General features: G+C 42.9%; 1 protein-coding gene across 3 annotated transcripts in view; it reads right to left on the bottom strand.

Annotated features, from left to right (window-relative positions):
• Window positions 1–19873, bottom strand: part of LOC118401978 (voltage-dependent R-type calcium channel subunit alpha-1E-like) — an 80559-nt gene that overhangs the window by 28377 nt on the left and 32309 nt on the right. For all 3 annotated transcript variants that reach the window (XM_052476795.1, XM_052476796.1, XM_052476797.1), the window contains 17 exons: window positions 18255–18358; window positions 17954–18112; window positions 12840–13030; window positions 12438–12541; window positions 12071–12186; window positions 11178–11231; window positions 10009–10080; window positions 9573–9776; window positions 9157–9269; window positions 8759–8871; window positions 7927–8058; window positions 7445–7514; window positions 6851–6968; window positions 5957–6024; window positions 3039–3106; window positions 466–1266; window positions 13–356 (listed from right to left, as the gene is read on the bottom strand). In XM_052476795.1, coding sequence (XP_052332755.1) covers window positions 13–356; window positions 466–1266; window positions 3039–3106; window positions 5957–6024; window positions 6851–6968; window positions 7445–7514; window positions 7927–8058; window positions 8759–8871; window positions 9157–9269; window positions 9573–9776; window positions 10009–10080; window positions 11178–11231; window positions 12071–12186; window positions 12438–12541; window positions 12840–13030; window positions 17954–18112; window positions 18255–18358 — 2831 coding nt within the window. The remainder of the gene's footprint in view (window positions 1–12; window positions 357–465; window positions 1267–3038; window positions 3107–5956; window positions 6025–6850; window positions 6969–7444; window positions 7515–7926; window positions 8059–8758; window positions 8872–9156; window positions 9270–9572; window positions 9777–10008; window positions 10081–11177; window positions 11232–12070; window positions 12187–12437; window positions 12542–12839; window positions 13031–17953; window positions 18113–18254; window positions 18359–19873) is intronic.

Genomic DNA, 19873 nt, shown 5'->3' with positions numbered 1-19873 from the left:
TGAGCACCATACCTGTCATGGGGGTGACCTCCAGCAGTGGCTGTGCTCCAGACATCTCTATGATCACACTGGTCTGGCTGTCTGGGCCTTGCTCAGACTCCTTACCCTCCTCAAGGTTCAGGGAGGCTTGGTTGTTCTCTGAGTCACTGACCACTGCTGCTGCCTGGAGCTCTGAGGGGTCTGCGAACTGCTCTGGGGCTGGCTCCACTGGAGGGTCCTGGGACAAGGGCTCACACTGCCCAGTCTCCCCCACCTCACCCTCCTCCATCTGGGGTGGAGGTTCCAGCAGGGGTGGGGGTAGGTACTCAGGGAAGTTATCACATAGGGGAGGCTCAGGGATGTCTGCAATACACACCCTGCAGAGGAGGTGTATGGAAGAAAATGAGAACATGTGTTTAGACACTTATTCTAATCTCAAGAATCACCCTTATCATAAAATAATGCAACCTAGAACCACTGTCTTACCTCAGATGCTCTTCTTCACTCTCTAAGTTAATAATAAGGGCTCCTCCTTCATCCTTGCCTGACACTCCTCCCTCCACCTCAGCGAACTCTCCTTTGACCTCCTTCTCGTCTTTCTCCTCCTTCTCCTCCCTCTCTTCCAATATCTTCCTCTCGCGGCTGCCTGATTCACTGACCTCCTCATGTGGGGACTCTCTGCTCTTGGCCTCAGCCCGGGCTTCACGGTGACGGTGCCTCCTATGCCGCGCCGTCCCTCCCTCCTCCGCCCCCCCAGGGCCAGGTCTGGATTTCCGGGCCACCCTGTGCCTCCTTTCCCCACCGGTGGGGCGATGGTTCACCGCTCTCTCCTCAGCTAACGTAAACAGAGGCACAGGCTCCGAGTCTGGGGGTTCCGGTAGTGGGATGGCGATGGACATCGGGGGTTCAGGCATGGGTATGATCCCGGACATGGGTGACTCGGGCAGGTGACCGGGGCTGGCGTCTGGGGAAAGGGTGGGAGCGCGGTAGGCGGTGGTAGGGGTGTCAGTGGTGTCCTCGGTGGGGCTGCCTCCGAATAGGACCTCCTGGCTCTCCATCTGGCGCCGCTTGCGTAGCTGGTTGGCCCTCTGCTCCCACACTGACCTTCCTCCTCTTCCTCCTCCTCCCCCCCTCCTCCGTCGGTCACGGCGGTTGGAGAAGGCATTGGTGCCATTGGGGGGTTGGTCGGCTCCGCCCCCAGCAGTGCTCTCCTCCTCCTCCTCGGGGACGGCCATACGGCCCCTGTGGATGGCCTTCTTCCTGCGGAGGTAGGGCCGCCTCCTCCTCCTACAGAACACAATACAAAGCTCGTCACTAGAGGGCAGCATCTCGCCCACGTCACATGTACACTTATCAATGAAAAGTTACACCTCACACTAAATAGAGTATAGACATATTACATATTATATAACATAGTATCTATGTATGTAAATATGTCAATAATGAAGTATGAAAATTGCATGACAGAGCAATTTGCCATGAACATTTTGAATCAAAGATATTTTATGTTTTATGGCTTAAGATGAATTCAATACAATTTTTGAATTATCATCTAAATAAAGCAAACATCCAGAAATTCGATTGAAATTCAAATGATGAAAATACCTGGGAAGAAAGCACACAAAATCAAAAAGCCACAAAAACAAAAAGGAATAGTGCAGGATTAAAATAGGGAAATACTGTGATATATAGAAATCAACTTCTTCTACTAAGATAAAGGAAATTGAATTAGGTGTGACAGAGGTACAGACAGACATACAACTTTACTTACGGTATTCAGACTCTTTTGTAATCCATGTATTCAATGAGTGATTGGTTGAAAACAAGACATTAGTGTTTTTGGAACAGAGACAGAATAGAACAATCCTTGTGACACAGTCCAAAACCAGGTCAAGGGTCATGCCAGTAATGCCAGTCTAGTATATTTGGTTCTATCTTATTTTATTTGTATTATTATAATATTTAGTATATTTGGCATGGGGATTTGGCTTTGACAGCTTAATAAATGGATCCAGTAGTGACAGTGGACGTTGATAAATCCTATCAAATAACAGTGGATATTCAAGTGTTATTACAAATAGTTTCAACTTGACCCTACAAGGGCATTACTAGAATTGTTACTTATATTTTATACTATTTATTTTGGTTAGTGCCACATTACAGGCATAGAGTAACAAGACAACATGATGGAAGCAGCATGACAGAACATTACACCATAGTGCAGTATATGTATCAAAAGCAGTGGCATCTTGATAGCTCTGAAACACATAGGACTGACACTCAAAGATGTTGTAACAGACAAATGACACAGTCAGTGTAACGTGCCTGGAGAAGATCAGAGGACAGTACAATCCATGCATCCTTTTCCCCCCTACCTGTACCTGTTACAGAGGGAGCAGAATGGTTGGTGGTGCTTATACACTAAGCATTATACTATGCTTATACTCTATAATTGCCCTGTCATTTGGTTTAATTGATCTGTTTACTGATATTCCCAAATAAACAAATCCTAAATAAATAAAAACATGCTTGTATGACTGGCCTGTTATCTTTCTTCTTTTACTATTGACTGACATGCTCAAATAAACAAAAAACATATATCCTAATTATAATCATGCATTATCTTACAATAGCATTTTAGCATTTTCATTAGCAAGTCCCCGGAGCAACATCCGACTCAAAGCGAAGATGCTTGTCTTAACTTGGACGTGTGCCTCATCCCTAATATCCCTAATGCAATTTCCATTACACATGCTATGTAACAAGCAAGTACACATTCATTTTCCACACACAGCCCACAGAACATGCCTCTCTAACCCTGAAGATTGATCATGCAGCTGTATGCAAAGAAAATCAACATTCTGCCTACACCAGATTCTCAAAGAGAATAGTAGACCAGCGTTTTCCTGTGAGTGTTATGGCTGTGTAATTGATAGATATTGAGTTCGCATGATGATCACCCCTCAGTTTCAAATCTCCTCCTAATCTTCACCAAGACTAGGCCAAAGTAGGTGCCTGACCAACTGCCATTGTAATAAAAGCATAAACAGAGCACTTACTCAGACATCGGGCCATCTGTGCCTCTGGCGTATCTTGCATTGAAAAACTCCTCTTCCTCCTCTTCGTCCTAACAAAGGTAAAATAAACACAAAAAGTAATTTAAGTCCCACAAATAGTTTAGGATATAGGGCAGCTAACATTTTTTGGGGCACTGAGTAAATTTCAGGTCTGCTGAGCTCAAACTTGAACGTTGTGTAAATTCTGTGCAACTTCCAGCGTGCGTTGACTGTGAACACTGAGGCTCTAACAGCTTTAAGTTCATTTCAGACAGTGGTCAAGTAGGCCACTGTGGCTATTTGATCATAATGTAGGCCTACCAGTAGCCTACCATCAAAAACAATGTATAAAATGGATCTCATAACATTTTAGCATGGAAATTGTTGTTCTATCATTCAGCCTACAGTAGCAGCCAATGTGTGGTGTTCAATGTAGGCTTAAATTCCATGAGCCTTTTGGAATTTATCCACTTGTCATTAAGACAAGGTGACTGAATATGTTGTTGTGCTGTTTGATGCAAGAAACCACATTCTAAAATAAAATGCATTATTATTCCCATACCATTATCACAGAGAATCAGACAAATCATGCTACCCTCTGCCTATTGGCTACTTTTTCAGGACCCTGTCTTTCAAGGATAATTTGCTACTTTTTCAGGACCCTGTCTTTCAAAGATAATTTGTAAAAATCTTAATAACTTCACAGATCTTCATTGTAAAGGGTTTAAACACTGTTTCCCATGCTTGTTCAATGAACCATAAACAATTAATGAACATGCACCTGTGAAATGGTCGTTAAGACAGCTTACAGACAATTTAGGCAATTTAGGTCACAGTTATGAAAACTTAAGACACTAAAGAGGCCTTTCTACTGACTCTGAAAGACACAGAAGAAAAGATGCCCAGGGTCCCTGCTCATCTGCGTGAACATGCCTTAGGCATGCTGCAAGAAGGCATGAGGACTGCAGATATAACCAAGGCAATAAATTGCAATGAACGTACTGTGTAACAACGTGTAACAAGACCTGCACAGGATCGGTATATCCGAACATCACACCTGTGGGACAGGTACAGGATGGCAACAACAACTACCCGAGTTACACCAGGAACGCACAATCCCTCCATCAGTGCTCAGACTGAGGCTGGACTGAGGGCTTGTAGGCCTGTTGTAAGGCAACGTTGCATGTGGGCACAAACCCACCGGCGCTGGACTAGACAGGACTGGCAAAAAGTGCTCTTCACTGACGAGTCGCGGTTTTGTCTCACCAGGGGTGATGGTCGGATTCGTGTTTATCGTCAAAGGAATGAGCGTTACACCGAGGCCTGTACTCTGGAGCGGGATCAATTTGGAGGTGGAGGGTCCGTTATGGTCTGGGGCGGTGTGTCACAGCATCATCGGACTGAGCTTGTTGTCATTGCAGGCAATCTCATCGCTGTGTGTTACAGGGAAGACATCCTCCTCCCTCATGTGGTACCCTTCCTGCAGGCTCATCCTGACATGACCCTCCAGAATGGCAATGCCACCAGCCATACTACTCGGTCTGTGCATGATTTCCTGCAAAACAGGAATGTCAGTGTTCTGCCATGGCCAGCGAAGAGCCGGTTCTCAATCCCATTGAGCATGTCTGGGACCTGTTGGATCAGAGGGTGAGGGCCATTCCCCCCAGAAATGTCAGGGAACTTTCAGGTGCCTTGGTGGAAGAGTGGGGTAACATCTCACAGCAAGAACTGCAGTACTTAATGCATCTGGTGGCAACACCAGATACTGACTCTTACTTTTGATTTTGAACCCCCATTGTTCAGGGACACATTATTCCATTTCTGTTAGTCATATGTCGTGGAACTTGTTCAGTTTATGTCTCAGTTGTTGAAACTTGTTATGTTCATACAAATATTTAACTTTGTTAAGTTTGCTGAAAATAAACACAGTTGATATTGAGAGGACGTTTCTTTCTGAGTTCTTTCTGAGTTTATAAATGCTAAAATATAATTAACTATCAAAAGTAAAAGTACAAGCATGAATAATTTAAAATTAGTTACATTTAGCGAACCAGGCAGCACATTTTTGGGGGCACACTCCAACACTCAGACATAATTTACAAATGAAACATTTGTGTTTAGTGAGTCCGCCAGATAATAGGCAGTAGGGATGACCAGGGATGTTCTCTTGAGTGTGTGAATTTGATAATTTTCCTGTCCTGCTAAGCATTCAAAATGTAACAAGAACTTTTGGGTGTCAGGGAAAATGTATGGAGTAAAAAGTACATAATTTTCTTAAGGAATGCAGTGAAGTAAAAGTTGTCAAAAATATAAATAGTAAAGTAAAGTACAGATACCCCAATAAAAATACTTAAGTAGTACTTTCAAGTATTTTAACTTCAGTACATTACACCACTGAGCGCATCTACTCATGACAGCTCATGCTGTAAACACAGTCCAGTTCAAAGTGAATGGCACAGATCCATATATGGCAATTGTCTATTTGCATATAGCCTACTGCAGCTCTGATTGGTTTTGGCACACTGGTCTGTGTAGAGTATGGGCTGAGTCATGCGTGTCAATGCAACAGAATCCTACTCTAATGCATTCTACCTAGAACAAGAAAAAAATTCTCGGTATGTTGCATTGAAAGTGGCTAATATTGCGTTGATTTGATCACAATTCCCACAGTAAAGGGAAATGTTGATAGTGTTAATTAACTAACGGGGAAAACGAATAGGAAAATCTCATGCTTCTCTGCGCGGGCTGATATTTCTTCTGCTCTGCAGTCCCGGGGGAGCTGCGTGTCCTGCACATGTACGCAGTTTAGAGGGAACATTGACTATGACCATAGATCATGACCCTTAAACATTTATTTGAAAGCACTTATTTTAATTTCAAGACAACCAATTCTGTAGAAACGCTTAAATAATACTACACACCTTGGTGAGTTCCTGTGCGTTGGCAAGGTTATCCACAGCGATGGCCAAGAAGACATTGAGCAGTGTATCTGGTCACAGTATGGTCAAGAATGCTTACAGGGTTGGAAGAAACTGAAATACATGAACTTCTGTCCAACAGTTCCACACAACATCAAAACCCATGACCCCTACTTTAGGCCTGCTACAACTTTCACATAAGGAGAAAGAAATACACTACTGTTCAAAAGTTTGGGGCCACTTAGAAGTGTCCTTGTTTTTTAAAGAAAAGCAAAAAAAAATTAACAGTTTGCGCTGTTCTGTGAAGGGAGTAGTACACAGCGTTGTACCAGATCTTCAGTTTCTTGGCAATTTCTCGCATGGAATAGCCTTCATTTCTCAGAACAAGAAAACATAGACGAGGTTCAGAAGAAAGGTCTTTGTTTCTGGCCATTTTGAGCCTGTAATCGAACCCACAAATGCTGATGCTCCAGATACTCAACCAGTGTAAAGAAGGCCAGTTTTATTGCTTCTTTAATTAGAACAACAGTTTTCAGCTGTGCTAACATAATTGCAAAAGGGTTTTCTAATGATCAATTAGCCTTTTAAAATGATAAACTTGGATTAGCTAACACAACGTGACATTGGAACACATGAGTGATGGTTGCTGATAATGGGCCTCTGTATGCCTATGTAGATATTCCATTAGAAAATCTTCCGTTTCCAGCTACAATAGTCATCGTATTTCTGATCAATTTGATGTTATTGTAATGGACAGAAATTGCGTGTTTCTTTCAAAAACAAGGACATTTCTAAGTGACCCCAAACTTTTGAATGGTAGTGTATATAGAAACCTATCTACAATGTGAGCAGAATCAGTAGACAGACGGTGGTTCGTAGGAAGTTGAAGAAGGATACAGTTCCCAAACAGGGTGAGCACTATGAAGTATATGGAGGACCACATTCCGTACTGCACTCCTCCTTGTGAGCGGATCCCATTGTACATCACCTCATTCCAGTCCTCACCAGTCAGGATCTAGAGTCACAATTACAGGATCAATAATGAGCAGTCCAATTCAATTTGAATGAAAATAATACAAAAACGCAAAGTATATCATTGAAAATGCAGACACACAAATACCACACACCAATACATAAGAAGACTCAAAATGGCAGAAACCTTGTCTGAATTGTTTAGTCATTGTTGGGCCATAATTGAATCATATTGGTAACAGGGTTCTTTCTCTCTGCAGAGTTAAAAATGTCAGGCCAACTATTCATTGATTTATCTCGTAAAAACCTAGTTTATGGTTTTGATCAAACATTCTTCCATACTTCACTGCTCTGACATTCATGCGTATACGTGTGTGTATGTGTGGGATGCCAGTAAATGAAGGGGAGGCAAGTTGTTTAATCTTGGCCCTGGGGGGATGTGGGAGATATCCCTGGGTTCTGTGTGTCATCGTGGGGAAGCCAGAGTGAGAGGGAGAGTCTGGAGTGAAGAAGCCAAACCTGGAACACTGTCATGATGGCAGCTGGAAACGTGTCAAAGTTGGTAGGAGTGTAATCTTCAAAGATGAACCTAGAGGGAGAAAGAGAAAGGATAGGCAGATGTGACCGGGGAAGAAGAGGAGGAGGAAGAGGTAGGAAGAGGAGGAGGAAAAGGTAGGAAGAGGAGGAGGTGGAAGTTGATATTTTCAGCCAGACGTTTCATTTCAGATTTATCATTCCATTTCCGATGCAGCACAACATAACATGGAACAGCTTCAGGCTGCTCCTGAATTTATATTTGGAATAATATCTGGTGATATGATCATGGCGAATCCACATCAATAGTCAATGAACAGAAAAACTGAAAATACATTTATGGGACCTGAGACCTGTCTATAGAAGACATTGTTAATATCCTGATATTGGAGAACTACTGAATAATTATCCTGATATCAGTGACACTGTATCTAATAAATTAACCCAAACCCTATGGTTCTGCTCACCTGCCCCCAAAGAGTTGCATGCCCAGCAGGGCGAAAACAACAATGAAGAGGAAGAGGAGAAAGAGCAGACTAATGATGGACTTCATGGAACTCATGAGAGACACCACTAGGTTCCTCAGTGATGCCCAGTACCTGGTCAAGAAAAAGGAGAGTAGGTTGGCACACTAAATAGATGGACCTCAATATCTTCCTTCTGCCATTTTGACTGCCTTTTAGAGTGGTAAATCATTGTACTTACAGCAGTAACACCAATGCTGACCCTAAACCTAAACCTAATCCCAACCTTAACCCTAGTGTGATAATACATTGTACTTACAGCAGTAACACTAACCCTAGTGTGATAATACATTGTACTTACAGCAGTAACCTTAACCCTAGTGTGATAATACATTGTACTTACAGCAGTAACACTAACCCTAGTGTGATAATACATTGTACTTACAGCAGTAACCTTAACCCTAGTGTGATAATACATTGTACTTACAGCAGTAACCTTAACCCTAGTGTGATAATACATTGTACTTACAGCAGTAACCTTAACCCTAGTGTGATAATACATTGTACTTACAGCAGTAACCTTAACCCTAGTGTGATAATACATTGTACTTACAGCAGTAACACTGACCCTAGTGTGATAATACATTGTACTTACAGCAGTAACCTTAACCCTAGTGTGATAATACATTGTACTTACAGCAGTAACCTTAACCCTAGTGTGATAATACATTGTACTTACAGCAGTAACCTTAACCCTAGTGTGATAATACATTGTACTTACAGCAGTAACACTAATGTTGACCCTAACCCTCATTCTGGTTGATGTCCCACTCACTTGGTGATCTTAAAGATCCTCAGGAGTCTCAGTGCCCTCAGGACGCTGATGCCAAAGGACATGCCAGGCCGGAAGAAGCCCCACACCACCTCAAAGATGCTGCCAACTATCACCTGCACAAGAGACACCAAGCAACACTCAAACACTGTAAGAGAAGTTCAGTTTAGACAAACCTCTATCATTAAGAACACACATTAGTCTGCAATATAGGACAGTATCACATAACAATAGCACTTAATTGTCCATATTGTTAGAAATGTAATGCCTCTTGATCCACCTGTATAATAATAAGCAAATATTTTGTTGCCACATTTGTAAATCTTGATTCCACTTAGCTGTGGTAATCAAGGTTCACCATAAGCTATCAGGGAGTAAACGTAAAGGATCAATGAACTCACTCCGCAGTCGAAGCAGTTGAATGAGGAGTGGAAATAGAGGCGGAATCCCAGGCCGTACATCTTTAAGAACATCTCTGCCAAGAAGAGCCCCAGGAAAACAAACTCTGCATAGTCTGAAAAAAAGAATCAATTATTAAAAATGAAAGGCTGGGCAGATGTTGAGTTTTTCTCTGTTCAAACCCAGCTTTTTTTCAGGCTATGTCATAAACACTGTACGATGGAAGAGCGCCATCTTCATAGTCTGGAGAGATATTGAAAGTTATTCAGAATGCATTTAAAGTTTGCTACTGTAAATACAATACATAACCTATGCTTAGGGCCAGGAGTTTTTTTTTCCGGAATGTGGAATTGTTGTGGTGGAATTGTCTATATAAATCAAATGTTATTGACTCAATCAATTGATCGCTCAACCGTACACAGGAAGGTGGAGAGCCAGTCTGGCTGGTTATGGTGGACAATGGCCACACATATGGTGTTGAGAAACACCAGGCTGAGGACAGTCCAGTAGAAGGTGTCTGTCTTCACCATGCGCCGCAGGGAGATACGCAGCATACGCTCCTTACGACGCATGTACGCCACCGGGCCACGCCGCACTGTACGGATCCGCATACGAGGTGCTCCTGGGGGAGGAGGAATGAGAGGAGAGGAGGATAGTTTAAGAAAATAGAAAGAAAGAGAGGGAGAGAAAGGATATGGACAGAGAAAAAGGTCAGGGTTGGAGAGAAGAGAGAAAAGGTGTAGAAAATGTTAGAGGTCAAATAGGTACGGGGGAAAGAGATCAGAAATGGAGGTAGAGAGAAAGACAACAAGAAGCCTTAATATGAGGGTCGAGGTTGTGTGTTCCTCACTCACCTATAGTGGAGATCTCCGCATCCCCAGGACCTCCTCTACGCTTAGCATTTTTACTGGTGGCCCGCTTCAGCACTGAATACACACACGACAGAAAATGAGAACAAACAGAGAATGTCTCTAATAGCCTAGATAGTCTGACATGAAACCACAGATGCTTTATGACACAACACATTTCACGAGCCAGCATAGTGAATGGCAAACTAGCTCCAAATAGAAATAATGATATGTTAACGGTGGGGAATGGCACATATTCACGCTGACATACTAACTTTCAGGGCAAACTGACTGAAGTCCTCTGAACATGAGAGGAAGGGTAGATATTAGATACGGTGTAAATGAAAGTGTCATATGAATCATTCACGTCTTCTGAAAAGGAGTGAGACAAACAAAAACATTCTAAAAACAAGACCTTGTTGACAGATGGTATATCACTACAGGCGCACGCCAAGCCTTTTTCACTTTACTGTTACCAAGACAACCACAATGTCCACACAGTAAACAAAGCAAATGAACTTCTTGAGGTGTTTTACAGTATATTTTCACTTTTCACTGGCATTTGCAATTGTCTGCAGCATCGACGAAGGTCAAAAGCTGGAGTTGTCGTGTAGTGGATGGAGAAAGGCAGGTTGTGAAAAGGTGAAGTGTTCAATGTATCATCAAAAACAGTGTACTGTACTGTATTGGACTGTAAGGATTACAGTGTCTGGACAATGTGTCTGGACTGTAAGGATTACAGTGTCTGGACAATGTGTCTGGACTGTAAGGATTACAGTGTCTGGACAATGTGTCTGGACTGTAAGGATTACAGTGTCTGGACAATGTGTCTGGACTGTAAGGATTACAGTGTCTGGACAATGTGTCTGGACTGTAAGGGTTACAGTGTCTGGACAATGTGTCTGGACTGTAAGGATTACAGTGTCTGGACAATGTGTCTGGACTGTAAGGATTACAGTGTCTGGACAATTTGTCTGGACTGTAAGGATTACAGTGTCTGGACAATGTGTCTGGACTGTAAGGATTACAGTGTCTGGACAATTTGTCTGGACTGTAAGGATTACAGTGTCTGGACAATGTGTCTGGACTGTAAGGGTAGTGAATGTGGAAGGGAAGGGAAGGACATTAATAGGACATTTTGGTGGTGACTCCTCTCAAAGTCTTCCGGTTCTTACCATCTAAAGCAGATCTCCCCGACTTCTTGTTCTCCTCAGCCAGCATAACCTCCTCTGTGACATTGGGATGAACACATTTCAAGGTCATCCACACTAAGTGGTCTGCTAAATGGCATATATTATTTATTATTATTATCATAAAGTGTTACTGAAACATAAATATGTCTCTCTCCCTCTCTCTGCACTCTCTGAAGATTGTGAACAAATCATGGGGCTAACCTGTTGAAATGTAATATTGAAATGATTGTTTTAGTATTGCAAAGGTGGAATTATTGGGGTATTGGGGCTGAATGTATTGTGTTGCATAGTGTCGATGCTCTAAGAGGAGGAGAAACTCATCATCAGGTAAGAGCTCATCTAGTGCTCGCCTGGCAGCCAACGTTTCTCTTTCAGGGCCCTGATAAACCCCTCCAGAGATGGAACACATTGATTTCTATGACTAACACATACATTTTAAACACACACACGGACGGGCACACACAAACACAGACGTGCACACACACACACCCACACAAACACACACACGGGCGAGCACATGTACACAAAAATGGACGCGCACACACACATGGATGCGCACAGACTCGCATTCACACATACACACTTGAGTCAGTGAGTCAGTCTCACCTTCCTCTCAACCTCAACTTGCGTGGGAGAAAGATACTGTAGATTGCCATTATAGCACTGCAGCTTCACAAAGTCACCCTCCAGCCACATATTTACCAGGTATCTCCATCAGGGTAGAGCCATTTCAAAAGCAACACAGCAGCTTGCAAAATAAATATGATCTACTTCGACCAAACCACAACACCCAAATCACCACTTGGATCTTATAATATATACATTGTTCCATCTTACGTAGTTCTGGTGGCGGTTCTAAGGTGACAGTACAGTACCTGCTCGGTCTATCCAGGCTCTGTATCCGTTGAGTTCTCTCTCTACCTGCTGTTGGCGTCTCAGCTTCATGAAGGCTCTACGGTTCTCCACCCGCTCCCTCTCTTTGGCAAACTCCCTACACATGCAGGACATGGGGCAATCCATTGAAACCCCTTCCAAAACCCTCATACAATCACACAAACTTGCACACACACACGGACGGGCACACACAAACACAGATGTGCACACACACACACACACACACACACACACACACACACACACACACACACACACACACACACACACACACACACACACACACACACACACACACACACACACACACACACACACACACACACACACACACATTTATATACTCACCCGGAGAGGACTCCCAACACCAGGTTGAGTACGAAGAAAGAGCCGATGATGATGAGAGGAATAAAGTAGATCCAATTCCACATAAAGCCCAAGGCATCGTTGGTCTAGCACACACGAGACGTGTATGTAAATACAAGAAGTACAAGAACAGATACAAGATAGAGGCACCTATCAAACCTGTGCATTCAGGAATCCTCCACGAATCCACAAACCTTAGAGATACCCATGCAACACGCCAACATTCAGACAAAGCTCCCATTGACATCGATAAATCATTCACTGTACGTGAAACATTGAATTACACATGAAGTTAGGGTTTGACCCTCAATGTGTCTGCCCAAAAGAAACATATTTTTGTTGTTGTTGAGTAGCCTTAAAGTAGTTGGAGTGTACGGTACTCACATTGTAGAGCACAGCTGTCCATCCCTCCATGGTGATGCACTGGAAGACAGTGAGCACAGCGAACAGGATGTTGTCAAACTGGGTGATGCCATCGTTGGGGCCGATCCATGACCCGACACAATCGTACTTCTCTGGACACTTCCTCACTCCGCACGCAAACTCCACCTCAGTCGTATCCATCGTCTCATTTTCTAACACAGGACAAGGCAGAGGTGGTTAAAATGTAAGTAGCACGCTCGTTTCTTCACCAAACTAACAACACAGTGTTGCAGTATTCCACCTAACAGGATGGGGAGCCTGACATCCACTGTCCATGGTGTGTTGTTTCAAATCCAATAATTGGTGTGTTGTTGTGTAATTGGTGTGTTGGTGTGTTGTTTCAAATCCAATCTTGTATTGAAACCACTACTAAAGGACACCAATAATAAGAAGAGACTTGCTTGTGCCAAGAAACAAGAGCAATAGACATCAGAACCGGTGGAAATCTGTCATTTGGTCTGATGAGTCCAAATTTGAGATTTTTGGTGTCTTCGTGAAACGCAGATTAGATGAGCGGATGATCTCCACATGAGTGGTTCCCACCGTGAAGCATGGAGGAGGAGGTGCGATGGTGATTTGCTGGTGACACTGTCAGTGATACATTTAGAATTCAAGGCACACTTAACCAGCATGACTACAACAGCATTCTGCAGCGATACGCCATCCCATCTGGTTTGCGCTTAGTTGGACTATCATTTGTTTTTTAACAGGACAATGACCCCAAACACACCTCCAGGCTGTATAAGGGCTATTTGAACAAGAAGGAGAGTGATGGGGTGCTGCATCAGATGACCTGGCCTCCACAATCACCCCAACTCAACACAATTGAGATAGTTTGGGATGAGTTGAACCACAGAGTGAAGGAAAAGCAGCCAACAAGTGCTCAGCATATGTGGGAACTCCTTTTGAACTTCAAAAGCATTACAGAATGCTGTGTGCAAAGCTGTCATCAAGGCAAAGAGTGGCTACTTTGAAGAATCTAAAATCTAAAATCTATTTTGATTTGTTTAACAGTTTTTTGGATACTACATGATTCCATGTGTAATTTCCATGTGTAATTTCATAGTTTTGATGTCTTCACTATTATTCTACAATGTATAAAATAGTAAAAATAAAGTAAAACCTTTGAATGAGTAGGTGTGCCCAAACGTTTGACTGGTACTGTGGCTAGGGGTAAAAAGTAACTAGGAAATCAGGATAGATAATATATGTGTGTGTGTGTGCGCGTGTGTGTGTGTGTGTGTGCGTGTGTGTGTGTGTGTGTGTGTGCGTGCGTGCGTGTGTGTGTGTGTGTGTGTGTGTGTGTGTGTGTGTGTGTGTGTGTGTGTGTGTGTGTGTGTGTGTGTGTGTGTGTGTGTGTGTGTGTGTGTGTGTGTGTGTGTGTGTGTGTGTGTGTGTGTGTGCGTGCGTGCGTGCGTGCGTGTGTGTGTCTGTGTGTGTTGGAGTGTCAGTGTAGTATGTGTGGGTGTGTGGGTAGGGTCTAGTGAGTGTACATAATGTCAGTGCAAAAAAAATACAAATTATAATAAAGGAGGTCAGTGTAAATAGTCAGGGTGGCCATTTGATGAACTGTTCAACAGTCTTATGGTTTGGGGGTAGAAGATATTCAGGACCCTTTTGGGGTCAGACTTGGCGCTCCAGTACCGCTTGCCATTCAGTAACAGAGAAAACTATGACTTGGGTTGTTGGAGTCTTTGGCAAATTTAAGGGCCTTCTTCTGACAACGCCCTGGTATAGAGGTCCTGGTTGGCAGGGAGTTTGGCCCCACTGATGTACTGAGTCGTACTCACTACCCTTCGTATGGCCTTGCAGTCGGATGCCGAGCAGTTGCCATACCGAGCGGTGATGCAGCCAGTTAAGATGGTCTCAATTTGTGCAGCTGTAGAACCTTTTGAGAATCTGAGGATCCATGCCAAATCTTTTCAGTCTGATTACATTAGCTCTGCTTCTGACCTTTTCCAATGTCACCATAGACTGAAATAGGATTTAGGAGTAGGGGATGTCTAGAGCGGTGTCCCTCTCAACCTTAATTACAACAGGGGAGCTATGATCCCTTGTCCTTGGAGGACCACTTATATTAAAAACTGTCACTTGAGAACTGACTGAATCTGTGTCAGCTAACCATCTCAGGGACCACTCACCAACATCCCAGGGGTCAGTGTTGCTGCATGAATTGACAGTTGAGAAATACACATTTCTGGAGATTGATCATACAGTAAGTATATCACTGGGTCAAACCATATTTTTTCCATGTTAGAGTAAATAAAATACTATTTGTGGCTTGTGTAATTACAGAGTAATCATTGTTGGCTTATTGAAATGTAGCTAGGCAGCTCAGTTGGGCACACTAACATTAATAATATGTTTGCCCCATGTCATCATCTAACAAAGGAATTTTCCATCCTTTGGGCAAATTAGAAGCCTGTAAGTACAGTAAACCAGTCAGACAAAGCCATTTGAAACATGACTGTGTAAATAAAAACAAAACAATAATACACTCTAAGAAAAAAATCTGCTCTCTAGAACCTAAAATGGTTATTTGGCTGTCCCCATATGAGAACCCTTTGAAGAACTCTTTTTGGTTCCAGGTAATACCATTTTCGGGGTCCATGTAGAACCTTTTCCACAGAGGGTTCTACATGGAACCCAAAAGAGTACAACCTGTAGCCAGAAAGGGTTCTACCTGGAACCAAAAAGGATTCTCTTATGAGGTCAGCTGAAGAACCCTTTGGAACCCTTTATTCTAAGTGTACTTAGAAAAAAGTGTTAGATGGGACAGAATGGTCCTCGTGAAGCTGCCAGGTAAAAGAGTCGCATTATAAAGATGTTCTTATAAACAGTGCAGGGGGAGAGAGAGTTAAATACAGTATGTTAAAGTTAAATACAGTATAATAGAGTATGTTAAAGTTAAATACAGTATAATAGAATATGTTAAAGTTAAATACAGTATAATAGAGTATGTTAAAGTTAAATACAGTATAATAGAGTATGTTAAAGTTAAATACAGTATAATAGAGTATGTTAAAGTTAAATACAGTATAATAGAGTATGTTAAAGTTAAATACAGTATAATAGAGTATGTTAAAGTTAAATACAGTATAATAGAGTATGTTAAAGTTAAATACAGTATAATAGAGTATGTTAAAGTTAAATACAGTATAATAGAGTATGTTGAATTTTGCTCTGTCCGAGGTACCCCTGAAGTACTGTGTAACGGCTCTCTTCTATCTCCTCCTCTGACGAAGAGGTAGAACAAGGATCGGACCAAAATGCATCGTGATGATGATTCATGATATTTTAATGAAGGGAAAACTATACATACAGAAACGACAAAAATAACGAATTGAACATAACGAAAACCGAAACAGCCCTATCTGGTGCAAACACAAAGACAGGAACAATCACCCACGAAACACTCACAGAATATGGCTGCCTAAATATGGTTCCTAATCAGAGACAACGATAATCATCTGACTCTGATTGAGAACCGCCTACGTAGACACCCCACAAACCCCTAAGACAAAAAAACACACCACAATAACCCATGTCACACCCTGGCCTGACCAAACAAATAAAGAAAACACAAAATACTAAGACCAAGGCGTGACAGAACCCCCCTAAGGTGGGGACTCCCGGACGCACATCAAAACCATAGGGAGGGTCCGGGTGGGCGTCTGTCCATGGTGGCGGCTCCGGCTCGGGACGTGGACCCCATTCCATAAATGTCTTAGTTCCTCCCCCTCGCGTCCTGGGATAGTCCACCCTCGCCGCCGACCATGGCCTAGTAGTCCTCACCCAGAACCCCACTGGACTGAGGGGCAGCTCGTGACTGAGGGGCAGCTCGGGACTGAGGGGCAGCTCAGGACTGAGGCAGCTCGGGACTGAGGGGTAGCTCGGGACTGAGGGGAAGCTTGGGACTGAGGGGAAGCTCGGGACTGAGGGACAGCTCAGCACTGAGGGGAAGCCCAGCACTGAGGGGAAGCCCAGCACTGAGGGGAAGTCCAGCATTGAGGGGAAGCCCAGCACTGAGAGGAAGCTCAGCACTGAGAGGAAGCTCAGGCAGGTAGTTGGCTCCGGCAGATCCTGGCTGGTTGGCGGATCTGGAAGAGTCTGGTTGACTGGCAGATCTGGAAGAGTCTGGTTGACTGGCAGATCTGGAAGAGTCTGGTTGACTGGCAGATCTGGAAGAGTCTGGCTGACTGGCGGATCTAGCAGCTATGGCTGACTGGCGGATCTAGCAGCTCTGGCTGCTCCATGCAGACTGACAGCTCTGGCTGCTCTATGCAGACTGGCAGCTCCATGCAGACTGGCAGCTCTGGCTGCTCTATGCAGACTGGCAGCTCCATGCAGACCGGCAGCTCTGGCTGCCAAAGCCAATTCCTCCTTTGGTCGTCTTTCCTTCCAGTTCTCTGCTGCCCATGACTGGAACGAATTGCAAAAATCTCTGAAGCTGGAGACTCACATCTCCCTCACTAGCTTTAAGAGCAGTTTACAGATCATTGCACCTGTACTTAGCCTATCTGTAAACAGCCCATCTATCTACCTACCTCATCCCCGTACTGGTATTTATTTATTTATTTTGCTCCTTTGCACCCCAGTATCTCTACCTGCACATTCATCTTCTGCCGATCTACCATTCCAGTGTTTAATTGCTATATTGTAATTACTTCGCCATCATGGCCTATTTATTTCCTTAACTTACCTCATTTGCACTCACTGTATATATACTTTTTGTTTTCTTTTGTTCTACTGTATTATTGACTGTATGTTTTGCTTATTCCATGTGTAACTCTGTGTTGTTGTATGTGTCGAATTGCTATGCTTTATCTTGGCCAGGTTGCAGTTGCAAATGAGAACTTGTTCTCAACTAGCCTACCTGGTTAAATAAAGGTGAAATAAAAAAATAAAAAATAAAAAAGTGCATTTTACCAGTAGGCCTATGGTCTCGTGAGTCTTCTCAAGTACCCCAATGGATAAGCCAAGTAACCCTGGGGGTCCTAATACCGCAGGTTGGGAACCACTGGGGTAGTGTATGAAATGCAGGGAGTGTGAGGGAGAGTGGAGTATGTTCCTACCCAGGATGTCAGCTGTAGGTAGACAGGTGTGGTGGAGCTTCCCGCTGTAGAACTCCAGGCCGATGATGGCGAACATGAGAATGGCGAAGAACAAGAGCAGGCCGATCTGGAGCAGAGGCACCATGGCCTTCATGATGGACTTCAGCACGATCTGCAAGCCTGGTGACACCACACACGTGTATGAATAGTTAATGCCCGATTGTCTCTGGGAATAAGACATTGTAGTAGAGTACAGACAGAGGTATTATGATACTGTAATTGATTAATATTTCAGCTGGTGATTGATATGCAGAGTACTTACTAGGGATCCCAGAGACCAGTTTGAGAGGCCTCAGGACTCGCACCGCCCTCAGAGTCCGCAGGTCCACGGGGATGTTCATGTGGGCCCCTGCTGTAGCCAGGATTCTGCCGACACATGTTTTCAATGTAATAAATGGTTAATAGGTAGTGTGGCTTATGGATAAGGAACTTTGAGTGATAGAAGCGGTCTACGTTGAGGAAATCAAATTAACCCACAATTATCATCATCTGATAACTTATCACATTCAGAGCGACACTATCAGCTTAACAGAATATTTCCATCATTCAGTATGGATTTGGGTAGAAAGCCAATAGCTTTTGTTGATGATTGAAATAAATTGTGCTGTCATGCTCACAATTCAAGCCAATCTTCCATGAAAGCAATTCAGTATGTCTTATTCTTATTCTTAATTTGTGTCTAGGAAACGGTCCCTCTGTGTGTGGTTTATTCCATCTAAAAAATTGATTAGTTAGACCTTTCCTGACGAACAGCAAACCTTTAGGTTACTGCAGTTCTAATGGTTTCAACGTTATGTCCTCTAATGGTTTCAACGTTATGTCCTCTAATGGTTTCAACGTTATGTCCTCTAATGGTTTCAACGTTATGTCTTCTAATGGTTTCAACGTTATGTCCTCTAATGGTTTCAACGTTATGTCCTCTAATGGTTTCAACGTTATGTCTTCTAATGGTTTCAATGTTATGTCCTCTAATGGTTTCAACGTTATGTCTTCTAATGGTTTCAATGTTATGTCCTCTAATGGTTTCAACGTTATGTCCTCTAATGGTTTCAACGTTATGTCCTCTAATGGTTTCAACATTATGTCCTCTAATGGTTTCAACGTTATGTCCTCTAATGGTTTCAACGTTATGTCTTCTAATGGTTTCAATGTTATGTCCTCTAATGGTTTCAACGTTATGTCCTCTAATGGTTTCAACGTTATGTCTTCTAATGGTTTCAACGTTATGTCCTCTAATGGTTTCAACGTTATGTCCTCTAATGGTTTCAACGTTATGTCTTCTAATGGTTTCAATGTTATGTCCTCTAATGGTTTCAACGTTATGTCCTCTAATGGTTTCAATGTTATGTCTTCTAATGGTTTCAACGTTATGTCCTCTAATGGTTTCAACATTATGTCCTCTAATGGTTTCAATGTTATGTCCTCTAATGGTTTCAACGTTATGTCCTCTAATGGTTTCAATGTTATGTCCTCTAATGGTTTCAACATTATGTCCTCTAATGGTTTCAACATTATGTCCTCTAATGGTTTCAACGTTATGTCCTCTAATGGTTTCAATGTTATGTCCTCTAATGGTTTCAACGTTATGTCCTCTAATGGTTTCAATGTTATGTCCTCTAATGGTTTCAACATTATGTCCTCTAATGGTTTCAACATTATGTCCTCTAATGGTTTCAACGTTATGTCCTCTAATGGTTTCAACGTTATGTCCTCTAATGGTTTCAACATTATGTCCTCTAATGGTTTCAATGTTATGTCCTCTAATGGTTTCAACGTTATGTCCTCTAATGGTTTCAACGTTATGTCCTTTAATGGTTTCAACGTTATGTCCTCTAATGGTTTCAATGTTATGTCCTCTAATGGTTTCAACGTTATGTCCTC

The sequence above is a fragment of the Oncorhynchus keta genome, chromosome 23 (genome assembly GCF_023373465.1).
Source record: "Oncorhynchus keta strain PuntledgeMale-10-30-2019 chromosome 23, Oket_V2, whole genome shotgun sequence".
NCBI classification, from domain to species: domain Eukaryota; kingdom Metazoa; phylum Chordata; class Actinopteri; order Salmoniformes; family Salmonidae; genus Oncorhynchus; species Oncorhynchus keta.
This window is presented reverse-complemented; position numbering and strand designations above follow the sequence as displayed.